General features: G+C 38.8%; 2 protein-coding genes across 6 annotated transcripts in view; both read right to left on the reverse strand.

Annotated features, from left to right (window-relative positions):
* LOC308694103 (NACHT, LRR and PYD domains-containing protein 3-like) overlaps window positions 1-17,474 on the reverse strand; it is a 46,939-nt gene that overhangs the window by 17,974 nt on the left and 11,491 nt on the right. For all 5 annotated transcript variants that reach the window (XM_081371390.1, XM_081371391.1, XM_081371389.1 and 2 more), the window contains exons 9-11: window positions 5,072-5,161; window positions 4,051-4,224; window positions 1,046-1,216 (exon numbers count right to left, since the gene is read on the reverse strand). In XM_081371390.1, the coding sequence (XP_081227516.1) occupies window positions 1,046-1,216; window positions 4,051-4,224; window positions 5,072-5,161 (435 nt within the window). The remainder of the gene's footprint in view (window positions 1-1,045; window positions 1,217-4,050; window positions 4,225-5,071; window positions 5,162-17,474) is intronic.
* Window positions 12,861-16,846, reverse strand: LOC308694118 (E3 SUMO-protein ligase ZBED1-like). Its single transcript, XM_081371453.1, has 2 exons — window positions 15,616-16,846; window positions 12,861-15,327 (listed from the first exon to the last, which is right to left on the reverse strand). Exons 1-2 carry the CDS (start codon window positions 16,745-16,747, stop codon window positions 14,276-14,278), a joined length of 2,184 nt encoding a protein of 727 aa, XP_081227579.1. The 5' UTR covers window positions 16,748-16,846; the 3' UTR covers window positions 12,861-14,275.

The following is a 17,474-nucleotide window of genomic DNA, read 5'->3' on the forward strand; positions in this document are numbered from 1 at the left end:
CGTTCAAACATTATGGACCATGGCAAGCAGACTTTGGATAAAAAAGGAGAACTAAAACGAGGATCAATATCAGCGCATTGTTTTCGAGATGCCTAGAGCTCCCATAGACAGTATATAAACGAGACCTCCACGTCCGAGACTTCGACCGCTCCTACATGTACTTTATTAAACAGGTGAGCACATTTACATAAAACGAATCAATGTTTTATAGTTCAACAATGATAAAATGTTAGAATATGATCTGTATGTTATTCTAATGTTGATCTAGCTTACTGCTAGTCTCATACAGGCAGACTAAAACATACATTCAAACACATTCAAATGCAGTTTAGTGTGCTAGTGTAGGCTAATGTTAGACCAAGTGAAACAGCGCTGCGTTACCTCACAAGTTTAATTTGTCTAATAAACTGACCTGTGAGTAGTAATTCTGCGTGTAGTTCGGTAGAATGAAATGTATATATTCCTTTTATATCCGCGGGAGCTCGCGTCGCGTTTGGAGCTGATAGCTGTTTTAGCAATCCCGACCTGCTTCATATCACAGTCATGATAAAAGCATCGATGTATTCAGTCATCCATAAACATTATTAGATCGGTCGGCTTGACGTTGACGACAAGATCCATAATTCTTAGCAAATGTTGCGTCATCAAACTACGCCTTTGTTATTGTAAATAGGTTAGCGACCTAGTGGAGAAAAAATCCCATACTGTACGTTTAATAAAGAATCTCTGTATGGTATAATGTAACTGATATTCATCTAATCATGTGTAGACTACACAAATCAACTAACAGTGTTATAGAATGAGACAGAAACCAAGAAAATATTAATTTGATCAATATAAATTTGAATTAAATGAGATTCCTCAGTTATCAAAAATGAATATTCTTCTTTTTGCTTATCTTTCTGCACCTTTATTTTCATCATCATGTTTACTTGTTTGTGTACTATTTTTATTTTATTTGTTTAATTTTGGTCTGACTATAAACTATTTAAAAATGTGTCTCTCTGAGCACCAGATCATGTGGCTTTCCTACTCAGGCTCTTACCTCAAATTCTCCAGTTTACAGCAAGGATTCACCAACCCAGTAGAGAGCTGCTTCACTCCTGAGTCTAGTTTATTATATGACACTTCCAGTTCTCTCAGGTGTGATGGGTTTGATTTTAGAGCTGAAGCCAGAGCAGCACAACCTTCACCTGTGACACCACACTTCCACAACCTGTAGAGAACAATGAAACACTCTTCACTCTCTCTATAACCGAGATATGTTTTAAATATTACTGATAAAGCATCTCTGTATGATATAATGTAGCCAAGCCAAGTTTATTTATATAGTACAGTTATAGTTATAAAAGGATTTAAAAAGGATATTAAAAGAGATATCAAGATGATACAGTTATAAAAATAATTAAAAGAGTAAAAAGGTTATACATGGATAAACTTTTCATCTGGCAAAACACTGGTGTATAATAATTTGCACAGCTGCTTGTTTTACTGTGAGATTTTTCCATGTTGATTGTACCATGTCTGTGGTGTTCTTCAGGCTCGCTTAAGAAATCTATTTAACGTCTCCAATAAACCAGGATGGATTTCTACTAAGACTAAATTCAAGAATTCAAACCTGCAATAAAACAATAAAATTCACTAATCTGAAGAAAAGATCCATGGGACAGAGAACATCGTTGATAACCATTTATCTTTATCCCCCAAACTCAGAAGTTACCACTTTGGGCATGAGAAAGGGTCCAACAAAAGCTGAATAAATATTTGGGTGCTAGATGTTTATTGTTCTTTTGTTCCACTTGGGTATTTAAAGGGAATTGGCAAACCACTCAAGGAAGCATCTGTAAACAGAACTTCCCACACTGTTGTTGTGTGTCTCTATTGCCAGGTATGCTGACTCTTTTAAACTATTTTTGATAATGCATTTTGAATTATGTTTGTATTTTATGCTGATCAGTTATGTATTGTGTATTCTGTTTAATCCTTTTAATTGTTGCTTAATTCTGCCTGACAAAGTATGTTACATCTTGATTTATTCTGAAGTATTCTGAAATCATTATTTTAATGGATTATAAGGAGGCTGGTGCTACCGCAAATCTTAGTTAAGGTAGGTCAAACTAAAGGCACATGTATGAACGGAGCAGTAGGCACGTCATCTGAAGACCTTTTGATTTCTGTCTATCATTAAAGGGGGGGTGAATTGCTCATTTTCACTCAATCTCCTGTTAATCTTGAGTACCTATAGAGTAGTATTGCATCCTTCATATCTCCAAAACGTCTTTAGTTTTATTATATTTATAATGTAAAGATAGGCTGTACCGAGTCTTTCCGGAAAAAACCGAGCGGCTGGGGGCGGGCCATGTGGGCGGTGTGCTATAGTGCTAACCGAGCTAACAACAACACAGAGAGACATTTGAAGCACTTTACTCACCGCATGCGACAGCGAACCTTTATCATTGTGACTGCTCGATCCTTAAGCATTAGACGATCTGCACATCCGTCGATATGGGCTTTGTTTATAAAACAATCATCGTCGAAATGCAGGGAACAAACAGTCTACACAACTCCGTTTATGCTCAGGAAAAACAAACTCCATCCACTGTTCCCTTAACGCTGGGTTCTTTGGGAATCTGTGCAGGGTTGTCTTGCCCTGGCAACCAAAAACACACTTCTTTGGTGACATTGACTTCCCTAAAAGCCGAGCATAGCGCTTTGAGGTAACGTACTGCTTTCGCTCTCTTCTCTCTCTGGCCTACGAGTGCGCGCGCGCCCGCAGAGAAGTGCCCTGAGGACCCATATAAGGAAATTCCGCCCTCTCTTACGTAAGAGAGAGCCATACTCGAAAAAAACCCTCCGAAACTTGTGACAAACCGGAAGGAGTATTTTTGGAACAAAAATACTCCTTCAAACGTACAACTTAACTTTTGAAACTTTGTCCATGTTTAGCAATGGAATCCAACTCTTTAACAGTGTAAAAAACTCAGTATGCATGAAACAGCAATTCACCCCCCCTTTAATTTAGCAAGTTGTATGGAAATGGCTAAAATAAACTACTTTTTTTGTACGAGTGAGCAGTAGGCAACCGACTTAAGAGGTATTAGCAAACCCTACATCCACTGACTAAAATCAGATTAAAGTGATTTTTCCAGAAGCGCCCAAAAAGACATACACGCTGAATTCCCTTCGACCACGACACCAGATACAGTTTTTGGGCCAGTGGGTGGAGTTTACACTATAATCAAGTAAGTTTGAAGTACTTGTGCTAAATGTTACGCTCTTGGATGTAAGAAAGAAATCCTCTCTAGCCTTGGCTACTGTATATAGACCTCCTGGGCCCTATGCTGATTTCCTAAAAGAGTTTGCTGACTTTCTCTCAGATCTATTGATCAATGTCGATAAAGCATTAATTGTTGGTGATTTTAACATACAAGTAGATAACACAAATGATGTGTTAGGGCAGGGTTCACCAATCTTGGTCCTGGAGGGCCGCTGTCCTACAGAGTTTAGCTCCAACCAGCTCCAACACACCTGTTTGAAAGTTTCTAGTATGCCTAATGAGACCCTGATTAGCTGGTTCAGGTGTGTTTAATTGGGGTTGGAGCTAAACTCTGCAGGACAACGGCCCTCCAGGACAGAGATTGGTGAACCCTGTGTTAGGGGCTGCGTTTACAGATTTATTAAACTCCTTTGGGGTCAAGCAAAACGTCACTGGTCCCACTCATCGTCTTAATCATACACTAGATTTAAAGGTCCCCTATTATGCTCCTTTTCACAAGATGTAAAATAAGTCTCTGATGTCCCCAGAGTGTGTATGTGAAGTTTTAGCTTAAAATACCCAACAGATCATTTTTTACAGTATGTTTAAATTGACATTTTTTGGGGCTCAGAAAAACATGCTGTTTTAGTGTGTGCCCTTTAAATGCAAATAAGCTGCTGCTGCATGACACAGGGTAGCTTCATGAGCAATTCAGAGTGTGCGTCCTTCGAAGGCTGCTAAAAAGGTGTCTCTCTGAGCACTAGATCATGGGACTATCAGAGAGATTATCTTACCTCAAATTCTCCAGTTTACAGTGAGGATTCTCCAGTGCAGTAGAGAGATGCTTCACTCCTGAGTCTCTTAATTTATTCTCAGACAGATCCAGTACTCTTAGGTGTGAGGGGTTTGATCTCAGAGCTGAAGCCAGAGCAGCGCAACCTTCATCTGTGATACCACACTTACTCAACCTGTAGAGAACAATGACACACTCTTCACTCTCTCAGCTTAAAACCTAGAAGGCCGCAAAAAGTACAGGGCCGTTTCCCAAAGCCAGTGGTGTGAAGTATTTGAGTAAATGTAATTAGTTACCAGACATGTTCACAAGTTCACAACTGCAGTGCAGTGTGTTACTAAGCAACTCATCATCATCAGAGTCCTTAAAGTGCATTGTGTTTCAGGTCCATGTTAAGGAGTCTGAGGGTCTGAGGAAAGAGGCTCCTCCTGAGCCTCTCAGTTTTAGCCATCAGACTACGGAAACGTCTGTCTGATTGGAGCAGTTTGAAGATGATAACTTCAATTGATAGAATGCACTGTAGCACAATACTACGATATTTCTTCAAAAGTAAATCGTGGAGAAATGTTATCGTTCACGATCAAAAATCATTATATCGTACACCCCTAACATGACAGATCGCTGTAGCACCTCAGTTAAAGCGGCAACACAGAACATAAGGGAAAGGGTTATCTATTCCTCTTTACTACTAGTTATAGCATGAAAGAAACATGAATGAATATTAGGATCACTCAATCACCCCAACTCACAACAGAAAACATACATTTACCTCAGCTAAAACATTAGCTAAAACATAACACAGTAAGTCATTTTAATCGTGTCTCAGTTTGTAAATATGAACAGAAACACATTTAAAGTAATGCTCTTACAATAGAAGCCTAGCAGGTCAGATAGGTGGAGGATTTAAAACCTGAAGTGTGACACTCATAATTTTTGTTAAACCATTCATTTATAATGTAATAAATGATTATGTTATAAATTATAATGTTTTAACAGTGATAACTGTAATCAGTGTTACTTACTCAGCTGATCTAGTTGCTGTAACCACAGGCAGCACCTTCTGAAGAACTTCATCTGCTGTATTTTGTGCTTTCCGGGTGACAAATGCATCACTATTTGAAAATACAAAAATAAATAACGTAATCATTAATGCTAATAATAGTAATAATTAATATTATAAGTAATTACTACATTAAATACCCTAAAATCCTTGTCCTAGTCCTTGATTATGATTTCCTTTTTTATCTTTAGTTAGCATGTAATGTTCCTGTTTGAGCATAAACAACATATGAAAAGGTACAACGCTCAAAGTTCAATGCAAAGGGAGATATTTTCTTTTACAGAAATTGCTTTTTAAGGGTCTACAAAGAGCTTCTTCCCAGGTTGGTGACATCACAAACCCTAAAATGTACATAAAACCTGCCCCCAGGAACACGCAAAAAAGGTAGTGTGTTAGTTTACTGTAGCTTTTGTAAGCAAGTGCTTTTGTAAGATGGTTCACCACCCCTTAGGAAAATTATCCATGATTTTGTGATCAATTACTGTTTGTATTACCACAGTTTTCCGACAAATATGGTTAAATGGTGGATAACATTGTGTCTATAATCTATCAGAAACAAAAAACAAACAAACATACCACGAATTTCACAGAATGGGATAAAGGAGGCGGGAACCAGCAAACATTTAAAGACATTTAATAATAAAATAAAACAAATACAAAAAGAAAGGCAGCATCCCCTCACGAACAACTGTTGCCACATATAATAAACTTTTTTTTTTGAGTATCTAACTGTGGAAGCTACTAAATGTATTAAGCCAACACAGATTTGTTTATTCTTCTTCTTGTAAATGTTGCTGTGGCCGGTCTATTAGTCTGCATTTACACTACAACAGTACACAGATCCATTTCGACATATCGGGCCCTATTTTAATGATCTGAAACACAAGTATCAAACGCGAAACTAAGTGACTTTGTGGGCGGATCTTGGGCGCTGTTGCTATTATACTGGCAGGATAAATGACTCTTGCGCCCGACGCAAATCTAAAATGGGTTGGTCTGAAGTAGCTTCATTATTCATAGGTGTGGTTTGGGCGTAACATGAAATAAACCAATCAGAGCATCATCTCACATTCCCTTTAAAAGCAGGTGCGCTTGTTCCATGGCTATTATAACGGCGGATTTGCCAGGTGCATGCCAGGAGCAGTTCACACCCGAGGAGACCGACGTTCTTATCAGGGCCGTAAATGACAGAGAAGTGACATTGGGGATGGGAGAAACCCACCCAAATTAGCTTCGGTTAAACAGCCGTATAATAATTTGAGTAAATGTTTAAGCTAGATTTATGCCTATTTTTCACATCTTCATGGACACAACAATGATTTCCCTTGTATGTTAAAGGACAAGTTCGGCATTTTACACTTAAAGCCCTGTTTACAGATCGTTTCTGATGAAATAGAACGGTTAAGATTAAAATTTGGACACATTCTCCTGTCCCGAGAATTTTAGGTTTATTTCGCTTTCCCCCCCACCTCCAGAATGGCAGCCTATGGGCACTGGAAAATTCCTTCCTAAAACACATTAAACTTTCGTTTACAAAGACGTGAAACTCACCGAGTGGTCAGGGGTGTTCACTGATATGCTCACTCAAAAATCGCTGCAAAAGATGCTTTCCAACAGGTGTTTTACCATTCGTTTTAAAACTGTGGATCTATTTTTCCAAACGTCTCACACCCGTAGATTCTTCCGTTGAGAGCTTGAATAATAGACACTCCAGCCCAGTTGGTGGCGATAATACACCTTTGCCAATTGCAAGCAAACCACTGGCATTGACTGAATACACAGAAGAAGCAGAAGAAGAAGCGGCGGAGTAATACCGTACCTCACACAGCTCTTTCAAGAGAAGTCAATGGAGTTGGACAAAAACTACGATAAAACCTGTTGGAAAGCATATTTTGCAGCGATTTTTGTGTGAGCATATCAGTGAACACCCCTGACCACTCGGTGAGTTTCACGTCTTTGTAAACGAAAGTTTAATGTGTTTTAGGAAGGAATGTTCCAGTGCCCATAGGCTGCCATTCTGGAGGTGGGGGGGAAAGCGAAATAAACCTAAAATTCTCGGGACAGGAGAATGTGTCCAAATTTTAATCTTAACCGTTCTATTTCATCAGAAACGATCTGTAAACAGGGCTTTAAGTGTAAAATACCGAACTTGTCCTTTAAAATTTTTCTTGTAATAATGTATGATTTGCAAAAAATGAAAACTGCTGCTTCTGTGTAGATGAGAGAATCAAAGTTTATGCACTCTGTGCACATGCTAGGCTACATTATGGCCAAGCATGCGCCCTTAAAATACCTTTAATTAGATAGAAGACATGATACAGGTAAAGTTACACTGACTGTTGGTTGTATAATAAAATACATACCATGGTGTATATACATAATAGTACACAAAACATCACAATCATTCACACAGTTTCTGGAATGCACGTTCATTTCTAGATCAGTTTGTTTCTGTCTAATGCAGTGAAGTCTGCATGGAAGATTGTTTCCTTATTTTCATGGTCTCTCTCTTGCATTTGGCCACATTCTTTAACACCCATAAAACCTTATCTGATCGTTGTCCGGGTAACGGAGACCATCTTGTCCTGTTTGGAGGATGGGACGCAGATCACAGAGAAGTTTTAAAGTTTTTATGGTACATGTACCAAATAAGTGTGTCTGATCTGCTCTGATTCATTACAGAGGTTAATATAATGTAACTACATGGGTTAGAGCGCATTGAATCAGTGCGAACAAAAGCGGAGCTAGTGTGCGAGTGAGCCATTTTATCAGAGCAATATTGTCAACTAGTGGTGGGGGAAAAAATCGATTCTGTTTAGTATCGCGATATTTTGCGCACGCGATTATATCGATACAGTAGCGCAAAGTATTGCGATATTTAATTATAAAATTATCTGTTTTACTTTCGGGTTTTCTTCATTGGTTTTCTCGGAGTTTACTCTGATCATGTACATTCGCGTATTACATCCACAGGGTGGCGCTTTGTAGTCGTGCTCGTGCATTCAACAACAAAATAAAATGAAAATGGCTTCATCACAACCGGTTGTACACGACGCTCCGTTGTCTTTCAAATCTAAAGTGTGGGTAAATTTTGGGTTTCATCAAAAAGCAAATAGTAAAGACCTTGACATGCAGCATGCTATATGCAAGGAATGCCATATGAAGATTAAGTACTGTGGGAATACGACAAACTTGAGAGCCCATCTTACAAGGTATCATTTGGAGTTAGCCGCCACTGAGGAAGTGAAACGCCCCAAAGTTGTTGTCCTACCCCCAAATCAACGCACCTTGGACCAAACAAAAATGATCAAGTTACCTCCAAACTCCGAAAGAGCTAAGAAAATCACGGAGGCGATTGCCTACTTTATCTCTAAAGATTTGCAGCCTTACAGTGTTGTGGAGAACGAAGGTTTCCAGAATCTGCTTAGCATACCGGAGCCCAGATATGTGATCCCCTCACGTAAATATTTTACCGACTCTGCCATCCCCAAACTCTACAGCGAAGTCAGAGATGAGGTAAATGAAACTTTGAGTTTAGCCGACGGAGTTGCTATAACGTGTGACGGTTGGTCATCAAGAGCTACGGAATCGTACATGACCATAACCGCGCATCACATCACGAATGAATGGCAGCTTTTAACTCATGTTTTACAAACCAGGGCGATGCATGAGAGCCATACCGGGGCCAGTGTGGCCGAGTTGCTGAAAACGGCAACCGAAGAGTGGGGTATCGCTAACAAACAGATTGTTTTGGTTACGGACAACGCGTCCAACATGGTTGTGGCCGCGCAGGTGGGGGGGTATCTTCACGTGAAATGTTTTGCCCATACGCTCAACCTCGCCTCACAGCGCGCACTAAAGCTGCCTGCTGTCGCCAGGTTACTGGGAAGAGTCCGGCGCATAAGCACTTTTTTCCACCGCAGTGCAATCGCCAACTTCATGTTGGAGCAAAAACAAAAGCTTCTGGACCTCCCCACTCACAAGCTCAAGACCGATGTTGTGACACGTTGGAACAGCGGGTACGAAATGCTTGAACGTTTTTTGGAACAGCAACCAGCGATCTGTGCTGCTCTGTTGTCCTCTGAGGTTAGGAGGTCAGGCAGTGATATCTGCACCCTAAACGAAAATGACATTACAGATGCTGAGGATATAATGCTAGCACTTCGACCGATGTTAGTAGCCACAAAACTTGTTTCAGAGGAGAAGAATCCCACTTTGTCTATCATTGCTCCAGTGCAGGCAAAGCTGCTAAATGACACACGAGAGACAATGGGGGACAAACCAATTGTGAGGGACATCAAACAGGCAATAAGTCAAGATCTGCAGAAGAGATACAGCACTGTTGAAGAAAAAAAAAACCTCCACACAGCATCTGTCCTGGATCCACGATTTAAGTCACTGCCTTTCCTGACCACAGATGACATCAGTGACATTTATTCCAGACTGGTTGTGGAGGCAGCCAGCCTTCAGGTAGGCTTTATTTAATTAACTACATTGTTTAAAGAGTTATTTTAAAATGTCAAAGTATTTAAAAATGCTATATTATTTATCTAATTTTTTTTAAAACCATGCCTATGTTCATCTGGTGATTAATCTCTATACTGGTTTTAGTGGTGGTTAGCATTATTTTCTTATATCTTTTTTAATGCAATTGTTTAAATAGTTATTTTAAAATGTCAAAGTATTTAATGCTATATTATTTATCTGATTTTTTACAACCAAGCCTATGTTCATCTGGTGATTAATCTCTATATTGGTGGTTAGCATTATTTTCTTAATGTGTTTTAATCTGTTTTAATGGAAAATCTTTTAACATATATCTAATGTTTCCCTACAGCCCACTATTAGGCAAGAAGAGACCAGCAGTGCCTCTGGAGAAATGGATGGACAGGAGCTTGAAGAGCCTACACCTAAAAGAAGATCTGGGCTAGCTGATTTACTGGGAGAAACATTTTCTACCACAGCCCCACAAAGGTCACCATTTACCCAAGCTGAAGAGGAAGTGAAGAGATACCAGGAGGCTTCTCCACTGCCACTAGAAGAAAACCCCCTCAACTGGTGGAAAGCTCATGAGACAACGTATCCTTACCTAGCCAAACTCGCTAAAAGATACCTGAGCATTCCAGCCACTAGTGTGTCTGCTGAAAGAGTGTTCTCCACTGCAGGAGACATAGTATCGGCCCAGATGAGCACTTTAACATCAGAGCATGTTGACCAACTCCTTTTTCTTAACAAAAATGCCAATATTCCCAAATGAGTTTTGGTTGATGACCTTGAAGCCAACAGGACTGGACTCTAGCAGTACACATTTTTTTTTCAATTTGATTGAAGCTCTAAGTTACTCTTATTTATATAATTATTCTCATGTTTATGTTACTAAATTTTATTTACATTTTAATTTATGTGCTGAGAGCTCACCATTTATGTGAGAGAGGTCTCCTATTCAGAGAATAATTGTGTCCTGTCCTGTAATAAGGTCATGTCCTGAATGTTCAAGGACAAAGTTTTTGCACTACCCTCCTAAGTTTTTGCACTTCTGTTATTAATGTGTAAAAGATAATGTCAACATAATTAAATGTGACATTTGAAGTGAGTTGAGCAGTCTTTTTTTCCTCATTTTTTGTAATGCCTTCGAATAATATGGGAGACATGAATCGCAATATATCGCAGAATCGAATCGCAATACTTATTATACGCAATATAATATTGAATCGTGGGCCAAATATCGCAATACTATCGAATCGTCACATTTTTGCCAATTCCCACCCCTATTGTCAACGTCAGCGAGTATTTGCATTAGATTATTATTATTATTATTATTATCTAATGGCATCAATAAAGCTTACCCGCAATGAAGTGTTGGGTCTTCTATTCGCGGACCCTGATTCTGAAGGGGAATAACGTTATCTACCTTCAGAAAATGACGGTGATTCTGAAAGTGAAAGTATAGCCCTACACCAAGCACAAACGGTGAATCCTTTGCCCAATATAACGTTAGATGGTCCTTTGCCCAATGTCAGTGGTGGGAACAATGTTTCCCGGGGTCGGAGTGTTCATCGCGAAGTTAGCAGGCGTGTTAGTGTTGTGGGGAACGAGGCGGCCGCGGGAGATTTTTACCGCGCTAGCCATGGTGATCGTGTGCCTCTCCGCAATCGCGGCGACAGTATTGTGGTGGAGGCTTTGTCTAATGCCACTGGGTATGTTAGACGAGGTCGAAGTATTCATAGGACAGTTAGGGGGCAACGTGGAGGCAGGGTGGGGAGTCGCAATGACAATGACAGTAGTCCGAGCTGTGCACACTCGGCTCGTGCGCAAGGCAGATCTGGCCGCGCCCGCGCTGCTGCTCGTAGCAGGAGAAGAGGCGATGTGACACGTGGCAGAGGGGCTATTATGCATAGTCTATCGCAAGACCACACCATGAAACACTACAAGAAATGTCACCTGGATGAATAGGGAGTCATTATCTCTACAGCAAAAGCCCTGCAACAATTGTATTTGTCAGCCATTTATTACACTGTTGATTTACTATCTATTTCCCTGACCATTTAGTAGTGTACAATGTGTTCTTTTTTGTGTGTTCATGTCCTTGTGATGTGTGCGTCTTTGTCAGCTAAAAAAAAAACAAAAAACAAAAACAAATAAACATCAACAAAAACCATAAAAATTCTATAATCCAAGATGACCGCCACCATATGACGTCATAATATGCAAATTAGATGGGAAAATGTAATCCCTACATAAACTTTGGGTCATCCTTAATATTTCTCTAATTTACAGAAAGTCTCTATCTTTTATCACTTTTAAGATATAGCCTTTTGAAATTAAGATGGCAAAACCGAACGTTTTAGGAAAAAACCTCTGGCGCCTAAAGGGTTAATAAAACTTGTGCACAATTATGCATTTGGTTTCTGATTCTCTGTTTGCATACAAAGTCCCCTTTTACGATCTTGATCTTATTACATGCCATGAAAGATACATTGTTCTTAGAACAATTAATAATCAATCAGTTTGTTGGAACTGATTAATTGATTGTAATATTAATTTGGCATACCTCAAAGTTAATCTAATTAACTGACCCAAATATTAATAATTAATCATAATTGGTAATTATGGATTATTATTAATATTTCCCCTTTGAGCTAATATCATTACACCAGTACTTTCTTAGGTAAGTAGACTGTAAGTACACATAAGTGAACATACTGTAAAATTAAGTGCGACCAAAAATCTTTATATTAGCCGACTCGTTTTCCATCAATTCTTTTTCGTGAATTGGAATTTGTGCAAAGGATTGTGGGCGATTGAAGGACATGAAGGATACACTTGATGCATCCATAAATATGAGCTGAATTGAAGACACAAAAACAAAGGCTGCCTTCTAAGGATCTTTGAAATTGAGACGGCCTTCAGAGTAGGGCTGAACGATATATCGTTATCGTATCTATATCGAGATATGAACTTTCAAGATATTACTATCGAAAAAAGCAACGATATAGACGATATAGATTTCCCCTCTCCGCGCTCGCCCTGCATACAACTCTGGCAGTCACAACAAACATCAGTTTTACGAGTGCCCTTGAATGCACCGCTAAAGCCAGCGCGCGCACACTACCAGGGACGTGGGAACTATATTGTGAGGGGGGGGGGGGGCGGCGTTTCCATGGTGACGCGTCATTGCTTGTCACGTGACACAACAGCGCTGAATGAATGATGATCTGCTTTTATGTAATTTTTCCTTTTTTATTCAGAATATTCACAAATGTGTTAGCTATGGCATGAAATATCTGATATTCCGATTGTCAAATACATGCAAGTGGAAGTATATTGTTGTTTAACCCTCTGGGGTCTGAGGGGTTTTTGGGGTCCTTGAGATGTTCTGACATGCCCTGACATTTGTGCTTTTTTCAGTTGCTTATAAACATATTAATGGCAAAAGTGTAAATTCACTCTATTTAGCACAAACAGGGCTACCATAATATGTGAACAACTTGCATGTACATGTTTGTATTTTTGAGAGAATAATGTTTATGCATGGTTTTTTAAAAAACAAAAAACTAAAGTTTCTGAAATAAGGCCATAAAACACATTCTAAATATATGTAAATAAGACTTTTGACGAATGGATTTCGTTGCCTAGAATTTTTTCTTCAAAATTATGTGAAAATCATCCTGCCTAATCATTCACATAACACAATACATTGATTTAAATCTTGTAAAACACTTTTTGTTTGGAAAGGCAATATGCGGGTGGGCGTGATTCACACCTGCAGAGTCAATGGGACCGCATAATGAGGCTGCATATGTAATGAGCCTTTCATTCAGGTGTGTGACTGAGCCACAAGAATGCAAGGACAATATATAACTGGTTTGTTGTTTTTTCCACAAATTTTGCTTGCAAATTGTACAATATCCAAGGTAGGGGTGGGCGATATGGAAAAAATATCATATCACGATTTTTTCAGGAAAAATCACGATTAACGATTTTATCACGATTTTTTTTCATGTTGCTTTTTAAGACTATTTTTCAAATTACTGAGCCGCAATACAAGCAAACTTATATTCCCATTTAAAAAATATAGCCATACAAGGTAACAAAAATATAAAAGGGAAAAAAATGACAAAGTAGCATATTTTAATCAAGTGTATGTTTAATGGAAGTGCAATTGTGCAAAGTAAGAACAGTCAACAGGACTTGCATTACAATCAGACTTCTCATCACAAAATGAACATTGTTAAAAAAAAAAAATCAAACATTGGCAACAGCTGTAACAGTCAATAGACTGACCCTGAGCAAAACCCATGTCAGCATGTTTTCATCTTTCTATTTTTTTGAGGTAGCATCTAGCATGAAAAATATAGATCAACAGATGCATCAAAAACAATTAAGTAAGCTTAAAAAGTTAAATAAAAATGTTTAAATAAAAAATATTAACTAGTTATAAATTAAGTACAGTCAGAGACTATAGGATAAATCCCCAAATAAACATTTGCTTCAAAAGGTAGAACAACACGATAAATAGTGCAATGTGATTCAGGAACCAAACAATCAACTAAATGTGCAAACATATTCTGAATCCTGGCTCTTTTAAACGTAGCAGCTTTAGAACAAACCTTTCACATTCCTACAAAGTATATATCCTAAGAACGTAAAGTATGACTGATCCCAATCACAAATTTTTAGAGAGGAAAACCAGTTGATTGACTTTATCTGGCTTGAGAGTTGCCCTCTGGCATGTGACAATATTGCCACCAGTGCTAAAAGCTCTTTCTGAGGGAGCACTTGTGGCCGGAATGCACAAGTACTTTTTAGCAAGTTGGCTAACTCTTGGAAAGTTTGCCTCGTGGACTTTCCACCATTCCAAGGGATTCACCTCACTTTCTGCATTCGGTATGGACACGTATCCCTTCAGTTCCCCTTCTATTGCCTCTTTTAGAGAAAAGGAAGTTGATCCTGAAACTGCAGCAGATGCACTTGCTCCACCTGAGGTTTTCAAAAAGCTGGCAAGTGATTTCTTTACTTTCTTGTGTGGTGTTTGTTCTGCGTCAGGGCTCTGTGATGTGGAGGCAGATGTAGGCTGTTGAACCGATGCTGATGGATACTGTACGGTCAGCAAAGACTCCAGCTCAGATACAGCTCTGGCTTGTATTGCCTCTATCTTGTCGCTGGCAATGTATTGGGTTTTGAACCTGGGATCAAGAAGCGAAGCCATATCCAACAGGTCATCAGTGGTGGGATCCTGATATTTGTCAGTGAGGTAATTGAGAATTGTTTGCTTCATTGTTTTTGTTAGTTCAGTGTCATCATCATTCAGGCTCAAGATGTTGACTTTCAACAGGTAAAGCACTGGCTTTACGTAGGACACACTCACATAGTCCTCACCAGAGAGTGCATCAGTGAAGTCTCTAAGTGGACTCAGTGCTTTTTTCACAGACTCCATCACGTCGATGTCTTGCCATGATGGGACCAAATGCCTCGCCTTCCGGTCTGCCTTCAGGACCTGCGAAATGGCCTTTTCCTGGTCAAGCACTCTCTCAATCATGTTGAGTCTGGAACCCCAGCGTGTAGGGGATTCAGTGATGAGTTTATGTTGAGGTAGTTTCAGCTCTGTTTGAGCTTTAATTAATTCCCTCTTTTTCTTCCAACTGAAAGAGAATGTACTGACGACTTTCTTGCAGATAGATGTTATGCGTTCAACACGAGGGTCTTTGGCACTTTTTTCTAAAAAAAAAAAAAAACATTCATTGATTAGATTTATTTACATTTTAATTAACAAAGGTTTATATTTTTCAATTGTAATATTTTATTGAAACCAAACAAATTGTGCTACAATACCATATGTTTTTCATATACGAAACATTTAAATATAATAATCAAATTTATATAGTAGACTAGTCTTATCATTTTACTCTGTTCAGTGTTCCTAATCTACCCTTATTAGTAAATATTTAGTATTACAAACAAACTTCTAAATGCCAGTGACAATATTTTATTTTTAGTTTCACTCACCAATAGCTAGGTGAAGTCTGTGCCCAAAGCACTGCAGACGTGTCCAATTGTTGAGCTCCAAGGCCCTCACCATGTTAGCCCCACTGTCAGTTGTCATGCAGGTCATGTTCACTTCTTTCAGTCCCCAACATTCAAGTGCTTCCTTTAGGCCTTGTGCTATGAGCTCTCCCGTGTGGTCTTGTGGGAAGTATGTTGTTTCTAGACACGCACTGCACAACTTCCAATCATCAATGAAATGAATTGTCAGACTTAAATACGGTTCTGAAGTGCGGCTAGACCATAAATCAGCTGTTGTGGCAAAAAAATTTACATTTTGAACTTTGTGTTCCATCTTGTTGCGGCACTCGGAATACAGCCGTGGAATGGCCGTGGCAGAAAAATATTTGCGGCTTGGAATCTCGTAACGCGGATCTACAACTTTGAGCAGTCTTTTGAAGCCCTCGTTTTCCACAGTTTTTATGGGGATCATATCCTTGGCCAGGTAAAATGTCACTGCATCAGTTACATCTTTCCAGCGCTTACTTGTCCTGTCATACGGAGTTCCCTTCTCGAATACCTCCTTCGTTAGAGTTGTTTGTTTAAGCCGTGTAACGTTAGCCTCTGGCTGCTGCGTGGATGTACCTGATGGACTCGCGTGGGGTCCCTTCATAATTTGACTGTCAGCATATTCTTTATGGTGTTTTCTCTTGAGGTGGTTAAAAAGATTAGTTGTGTTGCCGTCTGACGTGCGAATCTTATCATTGCAACATTTGCAAATAACGGTCGTTTGCGCCGTGTCTGTTATAGAAAATCCAAACCATTTCCATATTATCGATGTTGAATTTTTTTTAGGGATCAACTCCTCTGTGTTTTCATCCATCATCCTTGCGTTGTTTAATCTCACGAGCAGGTAGTTTATGATCCTGTTAACACGCTGACATCTAGCGCGCCGCGCATCGCATGTTGTATACGTAGCTGAAAAATAGCCATAGATCTGCATCTGATAGAACGCGCACTGGAGCGCGATTCTACGATATTTCCGAAAAAGTGAATCGTGGAGACATTTTAATCGTCCACGATTAAATATCGTCATATCGCACACCCCTAATCCAAGGTAAACATTTCTAGTAATTGTGCAGTTAATTGTTCTCATACTGTATTTTCAGATTTGGAATATATTCTCTTCCCAAATGTGTCACTAATAAAGCTTAATAAAATTATTTAAAGAGAAGGCTTATAATGACCTTTTAAGATTTTGTTTACATCTATAGGCTATATATATATATATATATATTATATATTATATATATATATTTTTTATATATATATTTTTTATATATATATATATATATATATATATATATATACATACAATTTTTATATTGTATAAGGTTATACAATTACAACAACATTTAAAATTGTAACAATATTTCCAGTGTAATCTTTCGTTGTATTCGCGATTCATATTAAAACAGTATTTTTGCCAGCTGTAGTAGCTCCACAACAGCGCGCATCTGTGCGTTCATTCATTCAGATTAGAACAAAGCAAACTGAACTGACCTAATTCCTCAGCGGGATCCATTTGCTCCTCGAAATGATACTTCCAGAACTTCTGAGGTAAATTTTTGCAGGATTATTATCAAGATAGTAGCCTATTATTCCTCACAGCATCGTAAAGTACAGAAGTCTGAAAGTGAACTCGCGGTGTGTGTTATCCAGCTGATGTGGGCGTTTCACAGGTTTGTTTGGATCGGCTCACATTTGTTAATGAAAAAATTATTAAAAGTAAGATACAATTGATACAAAACGAAATTCGTTTTAAAGAAAGGATTTGTACTTTCTGTTTTGAGGTCTCTGTGAAAGTTTGAAAGTCTTTTAGT

This window comes from Scardinius erythrophthalmus (assembly GCF_964197995.2).
Source record: "Scardinius erythrophthalmus genome assembly, chromosome: 7".
Taxonomy (NCBI): Eukaryota; Metazoa; Chordata; class Actinopteri; order Cypriniformes; family Leuciscidae; genus Scardinius; species Scardinius erythrophthalmus.

Coding starts and splice junctions, on each gene's coding strand:
- LOC308694118 (XM_081371453.1), bottom strand. CDS start 16,747: ATGAGAACAATTAACTGCACAATTACTAGAAATGTTTACCTTGGATTA. Junction 15,328..15,615: donor CAGACTTCACCTAGCTATTG/GTGAGTGAAACT, acceptor TTTTTTTTTTAG/AAAAAAGTGCCAAAGACCCT.